The 23790-nt window shown below is 52.2% G+C and overlaps 2 protein-coding genes and 1 long non-coding RNA gene across 5 annotated transcripts in view; 1 reads left to right on the forward strand and 2 right to left on the reverse strand.

The window, feature by feature from the left end:
• Nucleotides 1-530: 530 nt before the first annotated feature.
• Nucleotides 531-14765, reverse strand: TXLNA (taxilin alpha). 2 transcript variants are annotated; one of them, XM_039231843.1, is made up of 11 exons: nt 14663-14765; nt 13952-14161; nt 13007-13345; nt 11430-11521; nt 8784-8954; nt 6849-7043; nt 6117-6236; nt 5831-5905; nt 5234-5326; nt 4744-4839; nt 531-4013 (listed from the first exon to the last, which is right to left on the reverse strand). In XM_039231843.1, the coding sequence occupies exons 2-11, from the start codon at nt 14127-14129 to the stop codon at nt 3687-3689; spliced, it is 1686 nt and encodes a 561-aa protein (XP_039087774.1). In that variant the 5' UTR covers nt 14130-14161; nt 14663-14765; the 3' UTR covers nt 531-3686. The 2 variants fall into 2 exon arrangements, with proteins under 2 accessions (XP_039087774.1, XP_039087769.1); XM_039231838.1 differs by having other exon boundaries at nt 14600-14757.
• Nucleotides 14766-14854: 89 nt separating this feature from the next.
• LOC120231210 lies at nt 14855-17492 on the forward strand. Its single transcript, XR_005528286.1, has 3 exons — nt 14855-15522; nt 16859-16996; nt 17451-17492. It is a non-coding gene; the product is annotated as an uncharacterized LOC120231210 (long non-coding RNA).
• A 566-nt stretch (nt 17493-18058) lies between these two features.
• KPNA6 (karyopherin subunit alpha 6) overlaps nt 18059-23790 on the reverse strand; it is a 56829-nt gene continuing 51097 nt past the window's right edge. For both annotated transcript variants that reach the window (XM_039231144.1, XM_039231134.1), the window contains exon 14: nt 18059-23356. In XM_039231144.1, coding sequence (XP_039087075.1) covers nt 23169-23356 — 188 coding nt within the window. In that variant the 3' untranslated portion in view covers nt 18059-23168. The remainder of the gene's footprint in view (nt 23357-23790) is intronic.

The raw sequence follows: 23790 nt of genomic DNA on the forward strand, positions 1-23790 counted from the left end.
GGGGTAACACCTGACTGAGTGAAAGAAATCGAGTCTTTTTCTTTTTTTTTTTAAGACATTTAAAAAAATTTTTTTTTTAATGTTTTATTTATTTTTAGGAGAGAGAGAGAGAGACAGCGTGAGCAGAGAGAGTCAGAGAGAGAGGGAGTCACAGGCTGAAACAGGCTCCAGGCTCTGAGCTGGCAGTCAGCACAGAGCCCGACGCGGGGCTCGAACCCACGAACTGCGAGATCATGACCTAAGCGAAAGTCGGACGCTTAACCGACTAAGCCACCCAGGCGCCCCAGAAATCGAGTCTTTCTATGTATACGAGCACCGTGACAACTTTGGCAACGGTTTTGCTTGGGCAGCTCAAATGCATTTGCCCGTGGGAATTCCTGGAAGGCACCCGGGGTGGGGGGGAAGGGGCACTCTGGAAGATGCACAAGAGCTGGGCACAGCCAAAAGTTTTGCAGCAGAGCCAGACAAGTCAGTGCCAGCTAGATGGATCCAGATGCACTAACAACCACAAAGGTCAGAAGACAAACAAGTAAGGCAACAGACTCTTTATTTAATGTGGTTTAAAATACATCAAAATCAAGTCCCTGGCTGTTGTGAATACCAAAAGGAGACAAAGAAGCTGTCAGCACAGCTCTAGAACAACTCTGGACGGCCAGGTTGAGCCATATGGGAAGCAGTTACAGGGACAGAAGGCAGCACCCCTCCCCCAGGCAGACACCTGGCTGTCCCTGGGGTGACCACCTCTGTGCCGTCACAGTGGGAGGGCTGGAGCCACAGCTGGATAATCAGCTCGGCAGGCTTTGGCCCTCCCCCACAGCCACCAGGCAGTTCCACTGGCCTCTTGGTCAGCCCTCAGCACGGCCACTGAGATGGGGGCTGAGGAATGGAAATAACCATCTTTACAGACAGAACATTCTCTTACAGAAAGTGCCTGAGCTCAGCCCATGGTCCAAAAGCCTCATGGAAAACAAATTATAACAAAGTGCTGCTGATACCTCTCAACAACCCGGCGTATGCGAGGCTCTCAGCTGGACAAGGTCCGGAACACAAACTACCGCCAGCAGGGCCAAGGGCTCTGGGCTGTGAGCCTTACCAGCTCTGGTCCCTTGGAGGAAAAGCTAGCAATTGAAGAATCCAACACAGCACTTGGTCCTAAAACTGAGGTCACGTGCGTGGGACCTGCCCTGGTGAGGAAGGCGCTGGCCTTCATTCAGATAGGCCGCCTTCTCTGCATCTGGCCCAGGCTCCTGGCTGGTGAGGGCGGCACCCAGGTACCTGGGTTGACTTTGGAAAGCAGAACAAGCAGAGCAGCTGTAGTGATTGGTATGATTTGGTCAATGGAGAGAGGAGGAAGAGAAAAAATGGGATTCCCATCTACAGCCTGGTCTGGATACCTAGACACAGCTGGAGTAGAGCGCAAAGGTTCGACTTGCCCAAGACCTAGATTGCAGACGTGGGAAGCCCAGCTGGGGCCACACCTTGCTCACCGAATCCCCACAGAAGTCAGACTGGGTCACAGAGGGCTGCTGTGCTGCACAGCCTTGATTCCCTACCACCACCACTCTGGGCTCCACCAGCCACGCCCCCAGCTCCGTAGGCTCTCCAAGGTAGCTGAAGCAAGGGAGGCAATCATGTGGGCTACCGCAGGCCCCCTGCTATTTAAATCAGGCAGGCAGAAGCTTCTGCCTTTTCCCTGGGCTTCCAGAACCCAGCAAACCCTGTACGGGGTCGGCAGTTCTTGTGTGTCTCAGCCTGACACGGGGGTTGTTGGACGAAGGCCTTACTGGGGCAGGAAAAGGCATATCCAGGGACCATTCCAGATACAGGCATTTCAGAGGGAATAGTCTTAGGAACATTTCTCCACAGGAGAGCAGGAGCTCAGCCAGGGATGGCAAATGAGTCTCAACCCTTCTACTGGCTGCTGGGGGAACCTTGAGAAACGATGACGTACAAGAGGTTAGTGGGAAACACTCTAGGCCAATTAGTGGTATCCTCCATTGGAAGCAGAGGGAAAATGGTGTGCCATTCGTTGGCCATCTCTGGTCTAAGTTGTAACATGATTCAGGAGTACTTGATACTCTTCACGAACCTATTTATGGGATGGACCTAACTAGGTGTGGGGAGTGGGCTGGTTGTGCAGGATAAAGGGGGCCTACGGGATAATGAACGAGCTTCGAGGAAACCCAGCAAGAAAAGCTCTATGATGCTGTGCCTCGTGGTTGGCGGCTCCCTCAGCGGCACTGAAGCCAAGGCCTGGCTAGAGGTGGGTGTAGTACCTCGTGCCCAGCAGAGCCCAGCCTCCAGATCTGATACTTGTTCTGTTGTTCCAGAAAACTGCTCTGCACAGACCAGCTAAGGCCCGGGCAAATGTGCAGCCAGCACAACTTGCGGTCTAGAGTAGCAAGTTTGGGGGCAGGGACCAGATGCAAATATCTGCAGCCGCCCCGTGGAGTTCTGGAGGCTCAGATGTCGAGCCTCACTCTACCCCTCAGCTGTCAGACAAGAGCTGGGAGGTCAAGGACGTACTCAGCTCTTACTTCTTGGGCAACGGAACCAGGGCAAATCTCAAGGATTGCACATTAGGGATGGGGTTAGAAGCAGAAACACTCATAAAAGCCAAAGGGACAGGTGGGCACGGGGCCCGGCAACTCCTGCACGGAGACAGGGGTGACGGGAATCCGCGGTGGCCTCCCAGGACTGAAACACAAAGGCAAGCTTGTGGCAAACCCATCAGATGCCCTTTTCCTTCTCCCACCACAATCTGATTTCACCAAACAGGGAACCTCAGCACCAACGGGGCAAAGGTACCAGGTCGGGTGGTGAGGGCGGGGGCACCAGAGACCAAGTGCTCCAGGACCCACACCCCCTTCCGCAGATCCACACACTGTCATGTGCAAAACTAAGAAACAAAAAACAAAAACCTTCAGAAGCATCCTTTGGGTGATCTCTTGTCAATCATCTGTGCAGGCTAGAGAGGCACCTGTGAATGATAAGGCTACTGAGAAGCATCACTGGCCTGGTCCTGGCACCACCCACGGGCAGGGGACGTGGTGCCCGAGGGCTCCCTAACAGCGTACCAGCCCACAGCAACTTCGCCCCGGTCCCCCGTCCGAGGCAGGACAGCGGCTGGACCCCTAACTGTGCGGGCCCTGCCAGGCCCTGCCCAGGGCCCCGTCCCCAGGCTGAGAGAAGCAAAGGAGCTTCCAGGGGAGCGAGGAAGGCCAGGTCCGCCCAAGCCCTGCTAACGAGGGAAACACGGTCGAGGCCTGAGTGTGTCACTTGTCATGAGCCCTAAAGGGCAGGGAGGGAGGGGTCTGAGCCTCAAATCAGGCAGGGAATGCTCAAGTCACTTGTCCTGCCAGCACAGTGACAGCAGCTACAGATGACAGCTCCTCTTTAAGACTCTCGAGCTCCTAGAAGAGCCAGTGACTTCACCTGTACACACCCCCACCTCCAGTGCAAGCCCACTTTACACTTACAGATAGAAATGTATGAGGCCTTGCACATATGCCGTATGTATGTAAAACTGACCCACAAAATCCAAAACTGCAAAGTGTCAGATGCCAGCCAGGTCAGAGCACCCTGGGCCTTAGCACTGGACTGCTCAGCGGCGGGAGCCTCGCATGGGCCAGGCCTGGCTGGGCTGCTTGCCCCCTTCCCAGCATGCCCACCCCATGCCAGGCTCCCTACGCGGTGGTGGAGGTGGGCTCCTGGGGGCCTGTGTGGCCGGCTGTTTCTGTGCTTGGTGCTCCAGGGCAGCAAGGAGCTTCTGTGGCCCTTGGGGAGCTAGGCGACTGGGCCCCGGGCCCTTCACCACCATGCTCCTTGGAGGCAGCTGGAGCCTCTGGCCTTCGCTCAGGGCCACCATCCGTGAGGGAGCCCTGGCCGCCAGCACTCAGGTCCTGGACCCTTTTGTTCAGGTCGTTGCGTTCTGTCTGCAGCGCCCGGCACAGCTTCTCCAGCCGCTGGATTTTTACCTGCAGGCCCTCCAGCTCCTTGTCCCGGAGTGTTTTCTAGGGGGAGAAATGGGGCCTTTAGTGCCGTGCCATCAAACCTCCATGCAACAGTGCCTCCTGGTAGAAAACATTCATACTTGAATGATGCTGGGAGCAGACCAGAGTCCAAAGCTGGCCCCTTCCTAGGAAAAGAGCCCTGGTGTATGCCAAGACATAGCTGTCGGTAGGGGGCAGTGTGGTGCAGAGAAGAGGCATGGCTTAAAGATGGTGTGTTTCTCCGTTTATCCACCAGATGACCTTGGCAAAGTTAAGACCTGGCCTTAGAGTCTTTTCCCTTATCTGTCAAAATGAACTACGAACACTAACCTCACAGAGCTTGAGAAGATTCGATGAACTGGCATTATCTAAAATATGCAGGAGGGTCTGGCATTCGTAGCCACTCCAGCAATTAGTTCCCTTCTCCATCTCAAACCATGAAATCAAATTAGCTGAGCCACTCTGCATATAAACTGTGTGCATCACTGGCACCCCTTGGTTTTTCAGTTCCTGTATTTCTTCCTTCCATTTGTTCTCTCTGTTTCTACTGCAGACCTACTACTAGGCTCACGATCTCCCGCAAGGAAACAGCTGGCAGTGCCTTTGGACTTGGACAGATGGACCCGATAAGTCCCAGCTTCATCTTACGCCAGTTGCATGACTTGCTGGTAGAAGTACAGGAAAGGGCTGACCACTCACAAAGTGCTCCCCACAGCCCACGAGCGTGCACACACACACACACTCAGCTCACCTCCTCAGCCATCTCAAGCAGGGCCTTGTTGCTGCTCTCCCACCGGGACCGGTACATGGTGGTTTCTTTCTCCAGCTTCTTGATCTTCTTAGTCATCTGGGTTGTGGGGCAGACAGAAGAAATGGTCAGGGGGCCAGACTGTCTACGCATCTGTGTCTCTGAGGTGGGGAACTGTCCTGAGGGAGCAAGGCATTACAGGCACAGTCGGTGCCCTTGGTGCCACACCAGGACATCTCAAGTTAAATGCCACCACCAATAACAGGAAATGACAAGGCTGCCCCTTCCCCAGGACAACCTGAAGGATGCACGTACCAGTGATGCCTGAGAGAGAGAGGTTCTGATGTCTCCTTACAGCCACCTTTGCTATCAACCACGCTTACTGTAAACAGCTCCCCACACAAGGCACCCCAGAGGTTGCGGCTTCCTGAGGACAGGCCCAGTGCTCAGAGCAACTTGTGCCCTGAAGCCACATGCAGCTGGACATTGTTACCTTTTCCATCTCCTGTTTGAATGTGGTGAACACCTCACTGCTTTTGGAAAGAGTATTCTGGAACTCCTCAAACTTCTCCGTGTATAGGGCAAGCTGGGTGAAAAAGAAGCCCAGAGATACGATTAGGCTTCTCTGGGGGGCACCTCTGGTTAGCACAGTCAGGTCCATCCTTGGACCTCTGACCTGATGATTCTACTAAGGTACCATTTTTCTTTAAAACAAAAACTATATATTTGAAAGAACAGAATCCAAAATGCTAAGCCTGGAAAGCAAGATTTCTGTGGCCTTACATTTTGCCTTTATGTTTGTTTTCAAATTTTTCTTCTTAAATTAAGTACAATTTGTGTAATTAAAAACAACCATTCCCATCACCGCCTCCTCCAAAGCAGCAAGCGCTGCCAACCAGGAACGAGGTCCCTCAAGCTCACCTAGCCACCTGGTCACCACTACAGGTGCTTGGCGGGTCCAGAGGGAATAAAGGCTCGGCAAGGTCACACAGCAGTCAAGGTGGTCCTAAAACGGGGGTCCTATTTCCCTCCCCAAGGACTGGTCACAGCGAGGGGACCTTAGGCACAGGGTCAGGACACACAGTCTCACCTGCTGTTTCAGGTGGGTCTCCTGCTGCTTCATCAGCTCGCACATCCTCTGGGATTCCACTGCCTCCTTGAGGAGCTGTTTCCAAGACAGAACCCCACACCTTCAGATCCCCCTAGGGGCTGCCTGGCCTCCTCTCAGCCACATGCCCCAGTGCCCAGCGAGGCTTCCTGCGCTCACACTGCCATCTGAGGAAAAGTGTCCTGGTCTGGCCAGGCAGCAGCCTGTCCCGAGCCAGAACCCAACCCACCACCTCCCAGACCCTCCAGCCCCAGGGCCCAAGCCTCACAAAATCCTTCTCCCGCTGGTGCCTCTCCTCCGCCTCCTTGAGCATCTCCTGGGCCTGCTGGAGCTTGGCATCCACCAGCTGCTGCTGCAGGTCCTTGTGTTTGAAGACTTTGTCGATGTGCTGCAGGAAAGCACGGTGGGAGGGCCACCTGTCAGTAGCTCCCTTTCTCAGGGAGGCCCGGTGGCTGCAGGGATGTCCCATCGGCAGAGACGAGGGTATCCTGCCCAGCCTCCCATCTCACTCTGACACAGACACCCACATGTACCCTAGCATGTGGGCCCCAAATCCCCACAAGGTCTACTTCCCAACCTCACCTTGTCCCTCCCTCCAGGCAGTCCTGGGCGGGGGAGGTGCACAGGGCTGGAATCAGCTCCCAGGAAGCCAAGGAATAAATACACTCAAACCTCCAGCCCCAAGAGATCACTCCGCTGGGCTAACAACCCTCACTTTTGTAGCCTGACTCCCTTGTCAATGGGAAGAAAGGACAAAGACGACACCACCAACACAATGGCTTAGCTCAGCTGGCAAAGACCTGCCCTATCTACCGAGATTGGGTGTGCGGACTTCAAGGGGCGGCAGTCCTCACTGCTGGAGGAGCCCGGGAGCCGGGACCCGGTGAGAGAGCAGAGCATGGACTCCTGAATACAAGGAATGTGGGGATTTTACGCACTTCTCGGATGGGGGGAGGAGCTGGCTTGGAGACGGGGGGGGCGGCTGTGAGGGGCACCTCACCTCCTCCCTCAGTTCATACTGCTCGATCAACTTCTTGAGCCTCTCAGCCAGCTCCATGTTCTCCTGGCGCAGCTTGGAATTGCGCTCGTTGTGCTGTTCCATCTGCAGCTGAATGTCATTGAGCGTCACCTGGAAGTGTGATGTCACCTCCTTGCGTTTCTCCTCCTCCTCCCGGGCCCGCTGCACACCTTCTTCCTGGGCAGAGAAGTCAGCCCCAGAGTCATCACCCGTTGCTCCCCGGCCAGCAATGGTCTGTACCAACCCTCCTTGCCCCCCAAGTCAGGCGCAGCCAGGCCCCATCAAGTCATGCAAGTGGGGCTCCTAGCGAAGCCCTCTCTCAGGTGACATCAAGTGAGAGGTTCTCTTCCTAGAAAACTGCAGGCATACGTGTAAGTGCCATTCTAAGGGAACCTAGACCTCCCGAAGCCCATTCCTCCAGACCTCAGGTTAAGAAGTCTGACTGTTGTGCTTTCATCTCTCCCCTCCCCCAACCAACCAACCAATTCAAATGCAGTAACACCCAGGGTTGGCAAGACTGTGCAGACCTGGAGACACAGACACTATCAGTAGGCAGGCATTCTGGCTAAACCATTAACACTTACAAAGGGCACGCTTTCTTTTTTTTTTTTAATATTTTTATTTATTTCTAGGAGAGAGAGAGAGAGACAGCGTGAGCAGGGAAGGGTCAGAGAGAGAGGGAGACACAGACTCTGAAACAGGCTCCAGGCTCTAGCTGGCAGTCAGCACAGAGCCCGACGCGGGTCTCAAACCCACGAACCGCGAGATCATGACCTAAGCGAAAGTCGGACGCTCAACCGACTAAGCCACCCAGGCGTAAAGGGCACGCTTTCTGATCCAGACATTTCACTGCTGAGATTTATCCTATGGATAAATCCTATATAACCAGCTAGGGATATATGTAACAAGAATTTTCACTTTGCTCTATTCACTAATAGTGAAAAATTAGAAAAAAAACCCCAGTAATTCCTTAACTAGGGCACTGATAAAATACAACATATCTATACAACAGTGCTGTTGAAAATGAGATACTCCTGGGGCGCCTGGGTGGCTCAGTAGGTTGAGCATCCGGCTTCGGCTCACGTCGTGATCTCAGTTTGTGGGTTTGAGCCCCACGTCGGGCTCTGTGCTGACAGCTGGCCCAGAGCCTGGAGCCTGTTTCAGATTCTGTGTCTCCCCCTTTCTCTGACCCTCCCCTGTCTCTCTCTCTCGGAAATTTAAAAAAAAAAAAAAAGATACTCCAAAACGAACTGATAAGGAAGAATAGGTGTTATACAAAGTGAGAAAATGAAACAGAATATAAAACATTCTAAGTACAGCTATTCCATTTAAAAAACTATACACACATGTTCAGGGGAGTCTAAGGCAGTACGTAAACTTACACGTAAGTAGAGTTACTTCCCAGCAGTTTCTGTGGGACACTGGGGTTGAGGAGGGTGGGCAACTGTCACCTCTGTTACACTTTTGTCACCTCTGAATCTCTCACATCAAGTTTATGTTAAAGTTGAAATGTTTTCAAAGACAAACTAAAAACGAGCAAAACAAGTTGCAAACTACCACATATTCACTGACTCAAATCTGTACGAGATACATTAAGGATACACATAACCCTCTGCCCCGAGGTCACAGCAGTGACCAACTTTGGCCAGCTGAACCCCATCCTAGGAGAAGCAGGACCAGGAGCAAAGAGCCAGCCTCCGGGCTGCGGGAGCCTGGGGGCCCAAGCCGGCCTCCCGGGCCTCCCTGGCGCCTCGGCCCTCACCTTACCGGACACTAGTCCACGTCAAGGGGTGGCTAGATGCTCTAAGGTAGGGCGCCACTGGGCAAAGTCCGCGCTACTCTTTGAGGGTAAAGCCCACTGGGGGGCGGGGGAAGGCCAGGAAGCCGAGGCGGGGGGGGGGGGGGGGCCCGGCCCACCTTGAGGGAGCGGTTGTGGCGCTGCAGCTCGCGGCACAGGCTCTCCAGCTTGCTGCGGGCCAGGACGGCCTTGCTGTGCTCCCCGCGCAGGTGGTCCTTCTCTTGCACCAGCTGGCTCTGCTTCTTCTGTAGCAGCTTCATCTGCTTCTGGGAGTTCCGATGCTCCTCCAGCTGGGGGCAGGCAGGGCGAGTAAGCGCCCCATGCAACTCTTCCCGGCCCCCCCACCCCAAGCCCCCCTTGTCACTGCCCCGGCTGGACGTGGTGCGGGAGCTTTACACCCTTCAATAAACCCAGGGGCCCCATCTCAAGGACAGAGAGACGAGCGCTCAGGACAAGCAGGGGTGCCCATCCCAGTCTCTGTGACTGCTCCGCCTCAAGAAACCGAGCTCTCAAGATTCAGACCATTATCGGGGCGCCTGGGTGGCTTAGTCGGTTAAGCGTCCGACTTTCGCTTAGGTCATGATCTCGCGGTTCGTGGGTTCGAGCCCCGCGTCGGGCTCTGTGCTGACTGCCAGCTCAGAGCCTAGAGCCTGTTTCAGAGTCTGTATCTCCCCCTCTCTCTGACCCTCCCCTGCTCATGCTGTCTGTCTCTCTCTCTCCTAGAAATAAAAAAAAAAAAAGATTCAGACCATTATTCTCTCAACTCCCAGGACACTCAGGCCCTCAGGTGAGCTCTCTTGCCACCCAGTCCTCATAGTCACCAGACCTCCGTCACAGCCTCTTGCTACCCCGAGACTTGGCACCACTTCTCTCCACACGACTGCAGTTACCATCTTGGGCTTACATCATGGACACACCTTTACCTCCATTTCGGGCCCTGTCCTCTCCCCAGATCAGCTTCCCTCCCATGAGCCTATTCGACGCGGATACAGTGCGACTCCGTTATGTAATTATAGTTTTTCTAGTGGCTACATTAAAAAAGTAAAAAGTAGGAGTGCCTGGGGGGCTCAGTCAGTTAAGCGTTGGACTTCAGCTCAGGTCATCATCTTGTGGTTCGTGAGTTTGAGCCCCACATCAGGCTCTGTGCTGACAACTTGGAGCCTGGAGCCTGTTTTGGTCTGTGTCTCCCTCTCTCCCCCTCTCAAAAATGAATACATGTTCAAAAAAATTAAAAGGTAAAAAATAGATGAAATTAACACTACTACAATATTTACTTAATCTAATACCTGCATATTTAAAAAAAATTTTTTTTTAACGCTTTTTATTTCTGAGAGAGACAGTGTGAGCAGGGGAGGGTCAGAGAGAGAGGGAGGCACAGAATCTGAAACAGGCTCCAGGCTCTGAGCTGCCAGCACAGATGTGAACTCACAAACTGCAAGATCACGACCTGAGCCAAAGTCGGATGCTTAACCAACTGGGTCCCCCAGGCGCCCCCCTCCCAGAAACTATTTCACCCTCCTCCTCGCCTCTCCTCAGCCCCAGCAGGGAGATCCCGCCTCTCTGGGAAGAGAAGCAACCGGAGGTGCAGGGGCACAAGCTGCCCCTCTGCCCATCCGCCTCCGCAGGGCCTCTCCCGTCACCGGGGCCCAGCCGGTGCGGTGCTTCCCACTACAGCCGACCCTCTCCTCGTGTGCTGGCCCTTACCTCCTTGGCTACGTGAGAACATCACTCTAGCGACTCAGCTCCTCCTCTCCGGCTTCATCCAACTTTCCCTGGCCGGCTCATTCTGAAGGGGTGCTATCTCTTTCATACCCTGCCCTTTACGTAGTGGTTATAACAACCCCGTTAGGCAGGTGGGACATTCCCCGCTTTACAAACAAGAACAACTCCCTATAGGAGAATTCCATCTTATAAATGTGAATGGCATGAAAGAATTTAAAAATAAATAATTAGACAATGACCCTCGTTGGATGAATCCGTTCACTCAAATTCTGATGGAAACCTGACGAGGGAGGAACCTGGCTGGCCCCAGCCGAACCCAGTGAACAATCTTCCCTCACTAAGGGTGGGAGAAGCACATTCTGCTTCTCTACAGAGCAGCACTTATGAAAAGCTCCTGTTAAAAGAGTTGAATCGGATTGGATCAAGCTTCTAGAGCTAATTTCCACTCTATCTACAAGAACTAAGGAGGTAAAGGAACAAGTTAAATAGCACTGCCAAGTGAGAAAGTGAGATACCCTAGAGGATAAGTGACCTGCAATAAGTCAATGTCATGCGGAAAAGGTAGGCAGTAAGAGGAAGACTGTTTTGTGGTAAAAGGGGGAAAAAAAGTTAAGGACCCAATGTATTAAATAGGCCTCCTCTGGCTCCTGACTTTCATCACATTGATATTTTAAACAACTGGAGAAATAGGTGTGTTTGAGCACATCACGTGACTAACGCTAGTCTTGGCAAGAGTGAGGATGGCCTTGTTCATCTCCGCATTTTGAGCGGACGCACGCGGAAGCACGCAGGGGTGAGCTGCCGTGCTGTGTGGCGCTGGGGCCGGAAGCTGGGGCCGGACCACCGGAATGTGAAGCTTCTCCTCCCAGAGTCAGCCTGGAAGAGGCCGCCTGGGACTTGGCTCCCCACTTAACAGATGGCGAAAAGGCTCAGAGAGGCGGAACGGGAACTAAGCCACCTGCGTGCCCCTGCCCCCTCCACCCCGTGCCAGGTGGCCTCTGCCGACTTTCCGAGGCAGGGTGGGTGCGAGGAGGAGGACTGACCAGTTCAGCGTACTTCTTGCACAGAGCAGCCAGCTTCTCCTCTGGGGTGCTCAGCGTGTTCAGTGTCTGCATCAGCAACGTGATCTCCTTCCCTGCGAAGCACAGGGAGCAAAGGCATGTAACCCCTTCTCTGGGGGTCTCCCCAGGCCCGGGCCCACACTCTTCTGCCTTGAGGCAGCCCTCTCTCCTCACACTTGACACTCCCGTGTGTTGAAGTGGCTGCCAACCCATTAGACTGTGTGCTTTCGGAGGACTGCCGCCAAGCCAACTCTGCCTACTGCTGTGGCCCCAGGACTGCCCGGTACTGTCCCCAGGGCCCACCGCAGAGGACCCGCTCAACAAACGCTTAATAAATGAATGACTATGTGGAGACTCCCTGGTGAACGCCAGGGGTGGGAGAAAAAAAGCTGCCTGCCCTGCCGACAGGAGAAAGAAAGATCCATCTGCAAATCAAGTGCTGCTGTTTCAATGCAAGGGTGGCCCTTCTGAAAGAAGGAGGATGCAAAGGGAAAAGGCCTCCTCGAGAACTACCAAACTCGTCAACAGAGGTGGCCCAACAGCGAGCTGTATTTTTTTCCTCCCCAAGCCCTCCCAAACGGTGAACTTTAAAACGAATATACCTTCCAATATTTGATCCTAAGTTTAAGAAAGAACAAAAACAAACAAAAAGCCCTCTTTCAGCCAGGAGGACAGGCAGGGGGTGGGGAAGCAGGGACTGACACACGGGTATACTATCGCCTAACTTTGATTCTTCGACACATCCTAGCCCCCAACTCTCCAATGACCCTCCCTCTCGGTCTGTGCCTGAGTCAGGGAGTCTTCCTTCCGTCTCCCTGGGAGGCCGCTGTACACAGCACAGCAGCAGGCCCCTGAAGTGTCAACCTTAGGAGGCTCCAAAAGATCAGTGTGGAGCCCCCAAAGCACATGTACAAATCCAACTCACGGGGGTTTCGGTTTGGCTCCTAGCATATTAGTTGTCAACTGTTAAAAATCCAGAGAGATTTCACGTAACTCTGGGTAAAAGAAAGGAAAAAGGAAAGAAAAAAAAGGCTGGCTACACTTAGCCTGTAATGTCACATGCCATTATCAACATGCAAGGACCAGGTGGCAATCACCTCTTTGGATGAAGTGGGCATGTCTTGGTCTTCACGTGGCCCCCTGTCTAACCTCGCTTATTTGAGTTTTCAACCCTGGTCTAGTCTAAATCTTACTGTAGAGATGTGAAAACTAAGGACCAGAAAGGAGAAAGGTTTTGCTCAAGTTCACAGGGCAGGTTACAGAGAGCGCTGGCTGACACAGGAGCCCACTCAGGCCCCCTGCTCTCCATTTTCTCGAAGACAGAGAAGGCAGGCTACATTTCGGTTCTCACTTGCTTGCAGGGCCAGAAGTCCCTGTGCAGTGAACAACTCACACACCTCTGTACTATGGGCCACAGCCCTAGCTTCGAGCAAACTAAGGTAACCTGCTGCCCTGGAAAGCAGTCTTCTGTGAATCCTGGCAGAGAAGGTCAGCCCAAGGAATGCTGGGTCCAAACTCCCCCACCTCACCAGCCTCACAAGAAGCTGCCCTCTGCTCACCCAGACCCTTGGCTTTCTTCTTCTCCTGTGGCCTTCGGTGGTCTCGGTCTCCAACCTCGTCACTTGCCCGGATCTCATCTGTGCCTGGCTCCCCTTTAGAGGTCTCCTTCTCACCATTGACTACTGGGGTCTCTGGCTCAGGCTCCCCATTCCTCGAGGCATAGGTCCGGGACTTGTCTGTATCTTCGGGTTCAGCAGGCTCACCCTGGGCCCCATCCTCACCTGGGCCCCCCTGATTGTTGTCTACACAGTAGGTACTCAGGATGTCTTCCAGCTGGCGACTCAGCTCCTCAGAGACATCTCGAAGGGCCCCGGACTGAGCTGTTTTGGCTTGTGCTCCTACAGCAGGACAGGCCAAGGGGCAAAATGAAAAACAAGACGGTTATACCAGCGGTTGGGATTTAAAGGCCCAAACTTACGGTGTGGGTTAAATGCTGCCCACCTTCTTTAAGCATCAATTTATTTATTTACCTATAAAATGATATAACTATGTCCCACTATTGCCCAACCATATGTTGTGAGTGTCAAAGAAATCAAAGCATTCAGCACTTAGGGTTGGCACGTAGCTGGAGCTCAACGGCTAGGCCATCCCCTTCTCCTCCTCGAAGAATCATTTCTTGCTATTAAAAAAGTTCCAGAAAAGCCTCCAACACAAAGAGCAGTTACCCACTGGGGAATGAGGGGTTTCTAACCCAGGTTGGCTGGTCGGGTGTCTCATTTGGCTGCCCCCTGATTTAATCCCGTCCGAGGCTTCCCTCAAGAGTTCTGTTCCAGGACTCACAGTGGGAGGCGCTATCACCCCCCCACCCCCAGGAAGCGGTGCGGATCTGGGGGAGGGAGGAAGCGGGTGGCACAGACAGCGGCCAAGGCCTCTGACTCCAGAAGCTACCCTAGCGCACCACAAACCCCTCACCCTGCCCGCTGGAAAGCAGAGCTGGCACACACCCTCAGTCTTCCCCGGGGTCTGGCTGGAAGAACCTTCGGCTTCGGGCGCAGGAGCCGCCTGGTTGGGCCGCCCCTGGGCTCCCTCTGGTCCTGCTTCCGCTTGCCCTGGGCTGCTTTTTGGATTGGAAGTGTTGCCCGACTGTTTGGCAGCCCCATTCTTTTTGTCTTGGTTCTTCATTGTAGTCTGCAGTGCTAGGCTGGGAGCGGATCCTATGGAAACAAACACACTCTCTATTCTCCAGACTTCGACCGTCTTCACAGCCTGGACCCGAGATCCCGGTACCGGGTGCACAGAGCTTCTTAGAACACGCCGGCCGGCCTTCACGAGAGGGAGCCAACGGTTCCGTCTCCGGCCGGCGAGGGCTCCTTTCTCGATCCGAGCCGCTTCCCGGCACTACTCGACCCCCTCGCCGCAGGCCGAGCGCGGGATAGGCTCAGAGCCGGAGACTGACGTGGCGGGACGCTCGATTCCCATCCCTCCCCCGGCCCCCAGGCCCCACGTGGGCCCCCCCGCACGCGCAGCCACCCACGCCCCGCGCGCCCTCCAGCGGCGCGCCCCGCCCGCCAGCGCATGCGCAAAGACCTCAGCCCTGCCCCCCCCCACGGCCCGAACCCTCGCGCGGAATCGGCGTGATTCCCACCACTGACCGAGAGCGTTGAGGCCCACAGGCCCAGTGGTTGCCTCGTTCCCCCAGACTCCGCGACACGCACCTCACCGCCGACGTCCCGACAGCTTCGCCCGCTCTGGCCTCGCACCGGAAACCCTTGGCAACCGCTGCCGGCCGAGCCGCCTTCTCCTGCCACAGCCAATCAATAGTCAGCGCTCTCGCGGGGCTTGCTGGGAAAGATGAAGCGATGGCGGCCTCTGAGGCGGGGGAGTTGGGAAGGCGGGGGAGGAAAAGGACTACAAGTCCCGTCATGCGCCGGGGGCTGGCCGCCCACACCCCCCAATCTCCCAAGATGCAACGGAAAGAACTTTAGTCCTGGGAGCCGGGTACCCCGGAGGTCTGAAAGGACCTAGTCATTCTGCACGGATACACGACACGAGTCCTTCCTGTTCCTGTCATGCAGAAGTTATGATTCAGGTCCAAAGCCCTGCGGCTGGCTGTTCTTTCCTGCACGCCCCGACCAGCCCTTACTCCCCTTTTGTGAACGCCCGTGACTAGGAGGAACTCTGAGGACGAGGGATAGAATGAATATTGGGCTGGAATCGGGAGATATGTATTCCAGTCCTAACTTCATCACTAATTTGCTGTGACCAGACATTTTCCGTATTCAAACGAAAACTCTTCATAACAATAGCAGTTCTTTGAGCGCTTACCGTGTGCTTTCCCATCTTCTAGCTTAATCCTTGTAACTACTTATCAAGATGAGTAGTATTTGTTATTCCCATTTGCGTCTGAGGAGAGTAAGGTAAAAAGATAACTTTGTCGCATCGCTATGAGTGGTTCCAGCAGGGACTCAGAAGCAGGAAGTCTGGCACCAGTACCCGTTTTAACCACTGAACTACCCTCCCTAACTCGTACCCAGAAGAAATGAACATGGCACGCTTTCCTCGAGGATGAGTCAAGGTAATTTGTGAAATTATGTCCTCCCCTTCTCTATTACTAACCCTAGTCCTTCTTTGGAAGGGGCTGAGGGGCATCTGCAAGAAGTTTGGCCACAGTAGATTCCTGAGCCCTTTCCTTTCCCTTTCCTTTTCCCTTTCCCTTTCCTTTCCTTTCCTTCCTCTCCCTCCCTCCCTCCTTTCCTTCCTTCCTTCCTCTTTCTTTCTTCCTTCCTCTCTTTCTTTCTCTTCCTTCCTTCCTTTTTTTTTTTAAAATTTTTTTTAATGTTTTATTTATTTCTAGGAGAGAGAGAGAGAGAGACAGCGTGAGCAGGGGAGGGTCAGAGAGAGAGGGAGATACAGACTCTGAAATAGGCTCCAGGCTCTGGGCTGACAGCACAGAGCCCGACGCAGGGCTCGAACCCACGAACTGCTAGATCATGATCTAAGCGAAAGTCGGACGCTTAACCGACTAAGCCACCCAGGCGCCCCTCCTTCCTTCCTTTTTAATGTTTATTTATTTGAGAGAGAGAGAGAGCGAGCGAGCGAGAGAGAGCGAGAGAGCGAGAGAGAGAGAGAGAGCAGGTGAGGGGCAGAGAGCAAGGGAGATACAGAATCTGCAGCGGGCTCCAGGCTCTGAGCTAGCTGTCAGCACAGAGCCCGATGCGGGGCTCGAACTCAACAAATGTGAGATCATGACCTGAGCCGAAGTCAGACACTTAACGACTGAGCCACCCAGGTGCCCGCCTGAGCCTTTTCTTTGACTGGTCCACCCTCTGCAGACAAAATCCCAGTTGCACCCGGCTAAAGGGGGGAGAACCCAAACTTTCTCCAAATGTAAGATCACAGTTCTTTATCCAGCTGCCTATAGATAAGAGAAAAACAGCCAACCCATGTGCCTGGAATTTAATGTAGAAATGGTCTGACTTTTGTTTCCAGACAATCCTATCCATGCTCTCTGCCTTTTTTGTTCCCAGTATAGTCTTAATCTTGCCAGAATTTCCCAGTTTTTGCAGGTGCTATTCCAGCTTCCAAAATGCACTTCTGGCAAAAACAATAAATTGAGGCCCAGCACAAGGGCCACTTCAGAGCCTTCCCAGTGCTCTGTAGTCTGTCACATCTCCCTATGTCTGGATAGAGCTCTGTAACAGCATTGGTAAAGAGATGTTGAAATTATTTGCTTACAAGTCAGTGAACATTACAAGAACTATTGGCTAAATCCTCATCCTAAAGCCTAGCATCTGTCTGGGACAGTGAGGGCAGAGAATGAAATCGTGCAAATCAAGACTTGTTTTGGGGCTCTTCAAGATGTTCAGTATTTTCCTCAGACTTCAGGGCAGTGCTCTAACCCCATCTTGTAGTCTGCTGTTTACCAGGTAACATTGAGAGGCAATGTGGCTGAAGGTGGAACTCAAGCCAGAAAGGTTTGGAATCCAGGTCTCTGAGAACGAAGGCCCTTGATTATTTCCAGACAAACACGCTGGAAGTCTCTTGAGGAGGTAATATATAAATCAGGGCTTGATGGATTCCCGTGGGAAGAGGGTGTGGCGTTCTAGGCAGAGATAAAGATGGGAAGAACAATGTATGCATGGGGTGATGGGGTGGAATGGTGTAGCTAGAAAGATCAACAGTGGCTTTACAAGGGCCAGCTGGGTAATGAGTAGGCAGGCAAGGAATAAGAAAATTTGAGAAATGTGGGTTGAAGGTTATTTTCTCCTTTGCTGTAAAAGAAAATAGTAATAATAACACCTGCCAGTAGAGGGGACCATTGATAACAGTGGACTGTGGTAAAATAGAGCTCTTGCAGATTGTTTTCAAGCAGAAACTTAGACCCAGTAGTGTGAGCTTATTTTCCAAGATAGGTCTTTTTTTTTTTTTTTTTTTTTAATGTTACCAATGGGGACCCCTGCGTGGCTCAGTCGGTTAAGCGTCTGACTCTTGATTTTGGTTCAGGTCATGATCTCGTGGTTCATGGGATTGAGCCCTGTGTCCGCCTCTGTGCTGACAGTGTGGAGTCTGCTTGGGATCCTCTCCCGCCCTCTCCCTCAAAATAAACATTAAACCCAAACCCTCCTTTTGGGATGAATCAGCTTTTTGGCTGCTTGTTTGTAATCTCTGTCCTGGAATTGATCTAAATGTGAGAAGGGCTCAAAGGGCTTTGAGTGGAGCTGATAAAATTATATCAAAATCCTATAGAGAAACTCTGGAAAATGCAAACTAAATTACTGTGACAGAACACGCCTCAGTGGTTGCTGGGGTTTGGGCAGGAAGGTGGAATCCCACAGGGGCTTGCGGGAAATTCTGGAAGTGATGGGAAATGTTCACTGTCACGATTGTGATGATGGTTTCGTGGGCATAGGTCAAAACTTATCAAACTGCACCTTTTAAATATGTGTCATTCACTGTATATCAATTATATCTCAATAGAGCGGATTAAAAAAATTCTTTATAGCAGCAGTAGGCTGCTGCAATCCCAATTCCACGGTTAAGCCCTAAGTTTAAACACCCTTTCCTCAATCACTTCCCCAAACTCCAGTTTAGGATCATTCCAAAGAAGACAATTTAGAACTTTGCAACAGGTTTTTATTTTTGCTTTATATCTAGTACAGTGTTTGAAACCTAAAGAAATACATTTTCTCTTCAAATTTGGATGTGTATATAAATATCATTTGTCTGGACTCAGCACACTCAATGCCACGGTTTCTTGGCCTATGTCTGCTCTGAAATCATCAAACTTTGTCTGTCTACCCAGGGGCCCTGAGAACATGGAAAACAGCCAGAGTTTATAGTTGTTGGAAAACTAAAAGCAAATGAATTTGGAAAGAATAAACCAGTGAGGAAGAGGTTTCGATTCAGCGTCCTAGGGTCTTTAGCTGGGAACCCAGGATGTTTTTGAAGGACTTCTGGCCTGTCTTGGGTGGCTGGGACCTCATACCGCCTCTCCACCCCCTACGCTTCTTTAGTGGTTCAAAGACAGTTCCCACAGCAGCTGGCAAAAAGAGAGTACCTAACTCCAGGGCCTGAGAGTTCTTGTAGAGGTGGACTCATTAAAGACATCCTGAGTCAGGGGTTCCCAACCAGTCAGTCTCTGGATCTGAGGTTTGACTTCCTTCACTGCCTCCAGGGCATGGCAGAGTTTTCTCCCCAAACCCAGGGGCTGAAAATCTAACCTACACAGGGGCGCAGGTCTGGCTGTTCAGGTCTGTGCTAAAGTGGACTTCAGGAGTCAGGCTGGCCCAGAAATAACAAGGTAGGCCCGGACCCACCGGAGACCTTTATAACACACTACACAAACCTTTTCCTGGGTGTTCTGGAACCAACCCGAAAGTTAATGCTCCCTCCCACACCTGGTTTTGGCTCTGCACATACCCCAGGCCTGATGAAAAATGCCCTCTCAGAGGAAAAATAACAGCTTTAATTCAGACTTGATTGGCACTAACTTTGAATTCCCTTATCATGGTTTTAGTGGGGGGGTGGACCTAGGGGGTAGACAGTGGGATGGCTGAATCATTTATGAAGGCCTTGGCCAAAGAGCAGCTAGTTCCTACCACATGATCCCTGCAGGATCCATGTTCTCAGCTTGCTGGCTTAACAAAAGAATTCAAGAGTTAAGACACAGAAAAAATACTGGACAAGATTGGTCTACGATGTGCAATCTTAAAACGGCTGTGAAAGAAATCTCCTCTGAGCAAATTCTCAGGCGCACACACTCACTTCTACGACAGTCCTATCCGGAAGATGTCGCTGCTGGTAGTGAGCACTCTCTATGGGTCAGCACACCAAGCCTTGCGCCTTTCCCCTCGCCGGGGAGGCACACGGGCACACACAGGCCTGAGGCCTCCAGCCAGCCTGTTCTCCTTCCAGCTCCCAACTCAAACTCCAGAATCTGAGCTCACAAGATGAATCTACTGAGGAATCCAAGGTGACGGATACTGAACTGAGGGAGTCTCAGGGAGGAGATGTGGCTGGAATGAATGAGCTGAGGCCTCCAAAGAGGGGCACCGTGGGAAGGGGTGGGGGGCGGGAGTACTGTTAGGGGTTCATCTCCTTCCCTTCTGGTCTGCTAGAATGGGGTAAGTCTAGGATACAGAGGAAAGGCAGGTAGACGTGATAAAATGGAAATCCAGTTCATTCTGCTAGGACGGTTTTCATTTTAAACGGGTGTGGCTTGAGAGAAATAAGAGTGTGCCCGAGAGCCTTCTTTTGCTCTTCTTTGACCAAGTACAGTAGCAGCTATAATCTGTGCAGTTTAGCTCCAAAACACACGGCTCTGGGACAGTGGTCTCCAGAGCAAAGGGTAGAAGGAGCAGATCTAAGGGTTCTAGGTAAGGAGGGGAAACAGCAAGGATTCCTGAAAGCTGAGGTCATCAATGCCTGCTCCTCGGAAGGGTCGTGTGTACCCACTGCCCCAGGTAACTAGGCTGCGGCTGAACGCGGAACCCATATGGTTCTACCAGAGGCACTAGCAACACCAAGGTCAGGCAGTCAGTCACTGGGGATAGCTCAGAATGGAGGCGGGTTTCTGAGACTGGAGACTGTAATAGTACTAGAGAAGATGTAGGGGGTGGGATAACCAGAGCGGCTGGCCATAAAATAGCCAGCACTGTTCGAAACAGCACAGAACACTTGAGCTAAGAAGGCGGCTCCCTGTCCCCTAATCCACACCTAGATACCTCCACCTCCACCTGAGATCTTAAAATGGCTAGAGCAGCCATGTGCCCAAATAGAAAGATTCCAAAAACATGTCTTTTCAGGCTATTCAGGCTATTCCCTACAACAGGCTGGGGAGCTCCCTCATCCCTACAACATCCATTCGGAAATCCACCAGAAAGTGCCCTTTGACCTCACCAAGGGCAGGGTCTAGAGTCCAGACGGGGGCTGGCCACAAAGAGTGGCTGTCAAGGCTGGGCTACAGAAATAATGTTCTGCTTCCCAAGAGGGCCAAAGGAGAGGAGGAGACAGAGAAGATGGTATTACTGCCCCTGGGGGCTGGAAGAACCTCACCTGCTGGCTGAAAGGGTAGGTTAGAGGGAAATAATGGGAAAATATGGGCTGAGGAAGACACCAACAAAGGAAAGCTCCTAGAGGCCACTTTATCTGATGAGAAATCTGTCCTCATGTTGTGCCCTGGGAGACTTCACCTTTGAAGTCCTTGGAGAAAACTGGCTTTAAGCAGCAGCCAGAAGATCAAAAGAGAATCTTCCATCTGGTACAGGCTCCAGATCTGAAGTGTAAGATTTTAGAGGTGCAGCTGGGAAAAGCAGGATGTGTATGTCTCACAAGAAAAATCTGGCCCCAATGCCAGGGACTCAGCTATTGCTTGAGATGTATAAAATAGGTCCTACTAAAGTGCTCTGCCCTTTGGATAAGGACGTTGGGGGGGGTGTGTGAGGTGGGGGGGCAGGTGGCTTTGAACTGTAGGAGAACAGTTTTGTGATGGAGGCAGCAGGCCAAGTGACAAGGGTCCTGCCCCTTGCCTACTTGACAAGGGTTGGTGGCTGTCACTCCTAAGCTGAAGAAGAGCATCTGATTTACTAAAGTGGAGCAGCATTGGTGGGATTTTTCAGTGACAACCACAAGCCCCAAACCACCTTTCTCAGAAAATGGTTCTGGGACTGGATCTCAACACTAGGAGAGGGCAAGTTCAAGACCAATGGCCGACAGTGAGCACCTAAACTTTAGATCTGTAAGCAGAGGGGTATAGGTTTAACCTGAGCCGGGCGGGGCCGGGGGTATGGGGGAGTGGGAGCAAGAGCAACACAGTCTCCGGGGAAGGTAAACTACAGCTGGGCGCAGGCACCCAACTGACCACAGTGGGGAAGCAAGAACAGGGCAGGCTGTGCCCACAGCTCCGCAGCTGATCTACACTTGGCCGGCAGCTTTCTCCATCCTTCTCCCCAACAACTGTGCTCTACTATCATGTAGTCCACCAAAGCATAGGTGAGCCACTGAAGCATCACGCTAGCTTTCCTCAAATAGAAAAAGCATTAGGATTATAACTGTCACAAGGAAGGGCAAGACCCAAACCAGGTCCAAGGATTCCCAAACAGGAAAGATACCAGTAACTCTCACAAAAGTCCGGAGGCTGCTAAGTTCCGTGATACCTGGAGAAGCAGCCACGTGTGGGAACTTATGCGGACAGGGCCTTTGAGACAGAATCTAAGAAGGCAGACTGCTTTCTGGGTTTCCTAATATAAGCAGGACACTTAGCAGTAAGGACTAGAGTGGTAGACTTCACGGGGCCCTGGGGCCATCCTTGCTCCCTGCAGGTACTGGGACAGTCAGACCAGGCTGACCTGCTATGTAAAGGTTCCAGCGCTAAGGGTTGGTCCCAGGGGGTGGCCCAGAACCTAAGCAGAGGGGAAAAGGACCAAGCTCAGGCTCCCTGAGCCACGGACCTTCCCCATCTCTTTTTGGTCTTCCTCACAGTACCCTACTTCGAGAAATTACAGACAGTTCTTCCTCTTGAGACCAATTAAGATTGACCTACCTAATATATAGAATATAAAAAAATACAGAACTTTTTGACATTCTCTCCTTTGGAAGTAAAATATACATGATCCAACTATGGAAGAGGACAAGGAAGAAGAAAGGCCAAAGGCAGGGATCCCTGGCTATCCCAATACATGACGTTCTCACTCCAGCCGCCTCTGCAACTGATGGGTCACCAGAGCGAGGACTTTCTCCTCAGGAGAGAGGAAGGCCCACAGACCTCCGTCTCGTGCTTAGGAGAAAATACAGCTACCTCAGAGGTTCATTCAGCTCCGAGGGGAATTTTCAAGTAAACAAATGAAGCTGGGTCGCACCACAGGAAGGTGGGCAGGGAACGTGGGGTCAGCAGCGGCACATGGGAAGCCCCATCCAAAGGCCTGTGCTCCTCCCTCCCCTCCCCTCCCACTGGTGCACGTGCCCCTGGAGAGGGAAGGAGATCTCCCAAGCTAAAGAGGTCCAGGAAAGGGTTAGAGGGAGGAAGGGGCCTTTGTCTCATGGTGGCCTCCCCCTCGACCTCTAGTCCCAGACCATGCTGGTAGCTGGGATTCCTAAAACCAGGAACTCATGGCTCTTGGAAAGAGCAATCTTAATACAAGAAAAATGTGCAAAAGAAAAAAAAAATTAAATAACTCAATCCAAGCATACAAGATTAATATTCTGTCAGAGCAAGAACACTTTGTTTTGGATTTCTCCCCTTCCCCCCCCCCCCCCCCCCCCCACCTCTGGAATATTCCATCTGCTCAAGTACCCAAGATAAGAGTTACACAGATCAGGGCAGAGAACTGGGAAGGATGAAGGAAGATAAAAGGGAAGGAAGTCACCACTAAAGAAAAAATAAAATAAAAAAAAAGGTGCAAAATTGATTACCTCAGTCCTCCTTTGTCTACCCCTGGGCTCCTGGGTTAAAGACATATGTGCAGCCAAAATATAGTGTAAGGAAGAAAAACCCAACACGTCCCCTTCTTGTCACAAAACCCAAATGTGAGCCTCAGATGGTTCTGTCTGTCCAGAGGGTGCTCCCTCCAGGGAAGGGGGCGGAGCAGGTCAAGAGCACAGTTTCCAGGGCAGCAGAGGTGTATGGTGGCTGATGATGGGGGGGCTGGTTTCCCGCCCACCAGAGGGCTGCTCTTCCGCTGGTTGGTGGTGCTTCCCATCCCCTCCCCTCCCCGGAGGCAGACATTATAGCTGGAAGCCCTCCATGGGGGCCTCAGGCTGCTGGAAGATGAACTGCTGTTGTGTCTCATCCACTTGGGGGGCCAGGCTGCTATCATCATCTTCTACACCGAAGTAGTGCTCAATGAGGTCGAAGGCCTTCTGGTAGATCTCCTGGTTCTCATGGCTCTGGAGAAATTCGATTTTATCCAAGCCTATGGTGGCAAGAAAGAGGGAGGACAAGAGTAAACTGTGACTGCTTTTCCACGGGGCCATGAAATAGTTATCTGTTTTTCCTTCCCTGTGGCATGTTAGGATTTATCAATACAAGTAATATGATCAGATCTCTCTCTGACCTGAAAGAAGAGAATTAAGACCTTTTCCTAAAACTACATAACCCCAAAGGAAAAGGCCCAAAACATCAGTTATAAATCAGTAGTTCTAGTCCCGATTCTGCTTCTAACTACCGGAGTGGCCTGGGCAAATCATTAGCTTCTCTAAAGTTCTCAGAGATGAGTGATGAGCACTCTTACTGGAACTTGCTAGATACTCAGCTGAAAGTGTACCTTCCAGTGCCTGATTCTCTCATCAATTCTGGAGCTTTATTTTTGCATCTGTGCCATACCTACTCACTAGGCAGAACCTGTCA

The sequence above is a fragment of the Hyaena hyaena genome, unplaced genomic scaffold (genome assembly GCF_003009895.1).
Source record: "Hyaena hyaena isolate Hyena2069 unplaced genomic scaffold, ASM300989v1 scaffold_3, whole genome shotgun sequence".
NCBI lineage: Eukaryota > Metazoa > Chordata > Mammalia > Carnivora > Hyaenidae > Hyaena > Hyaena hyaena.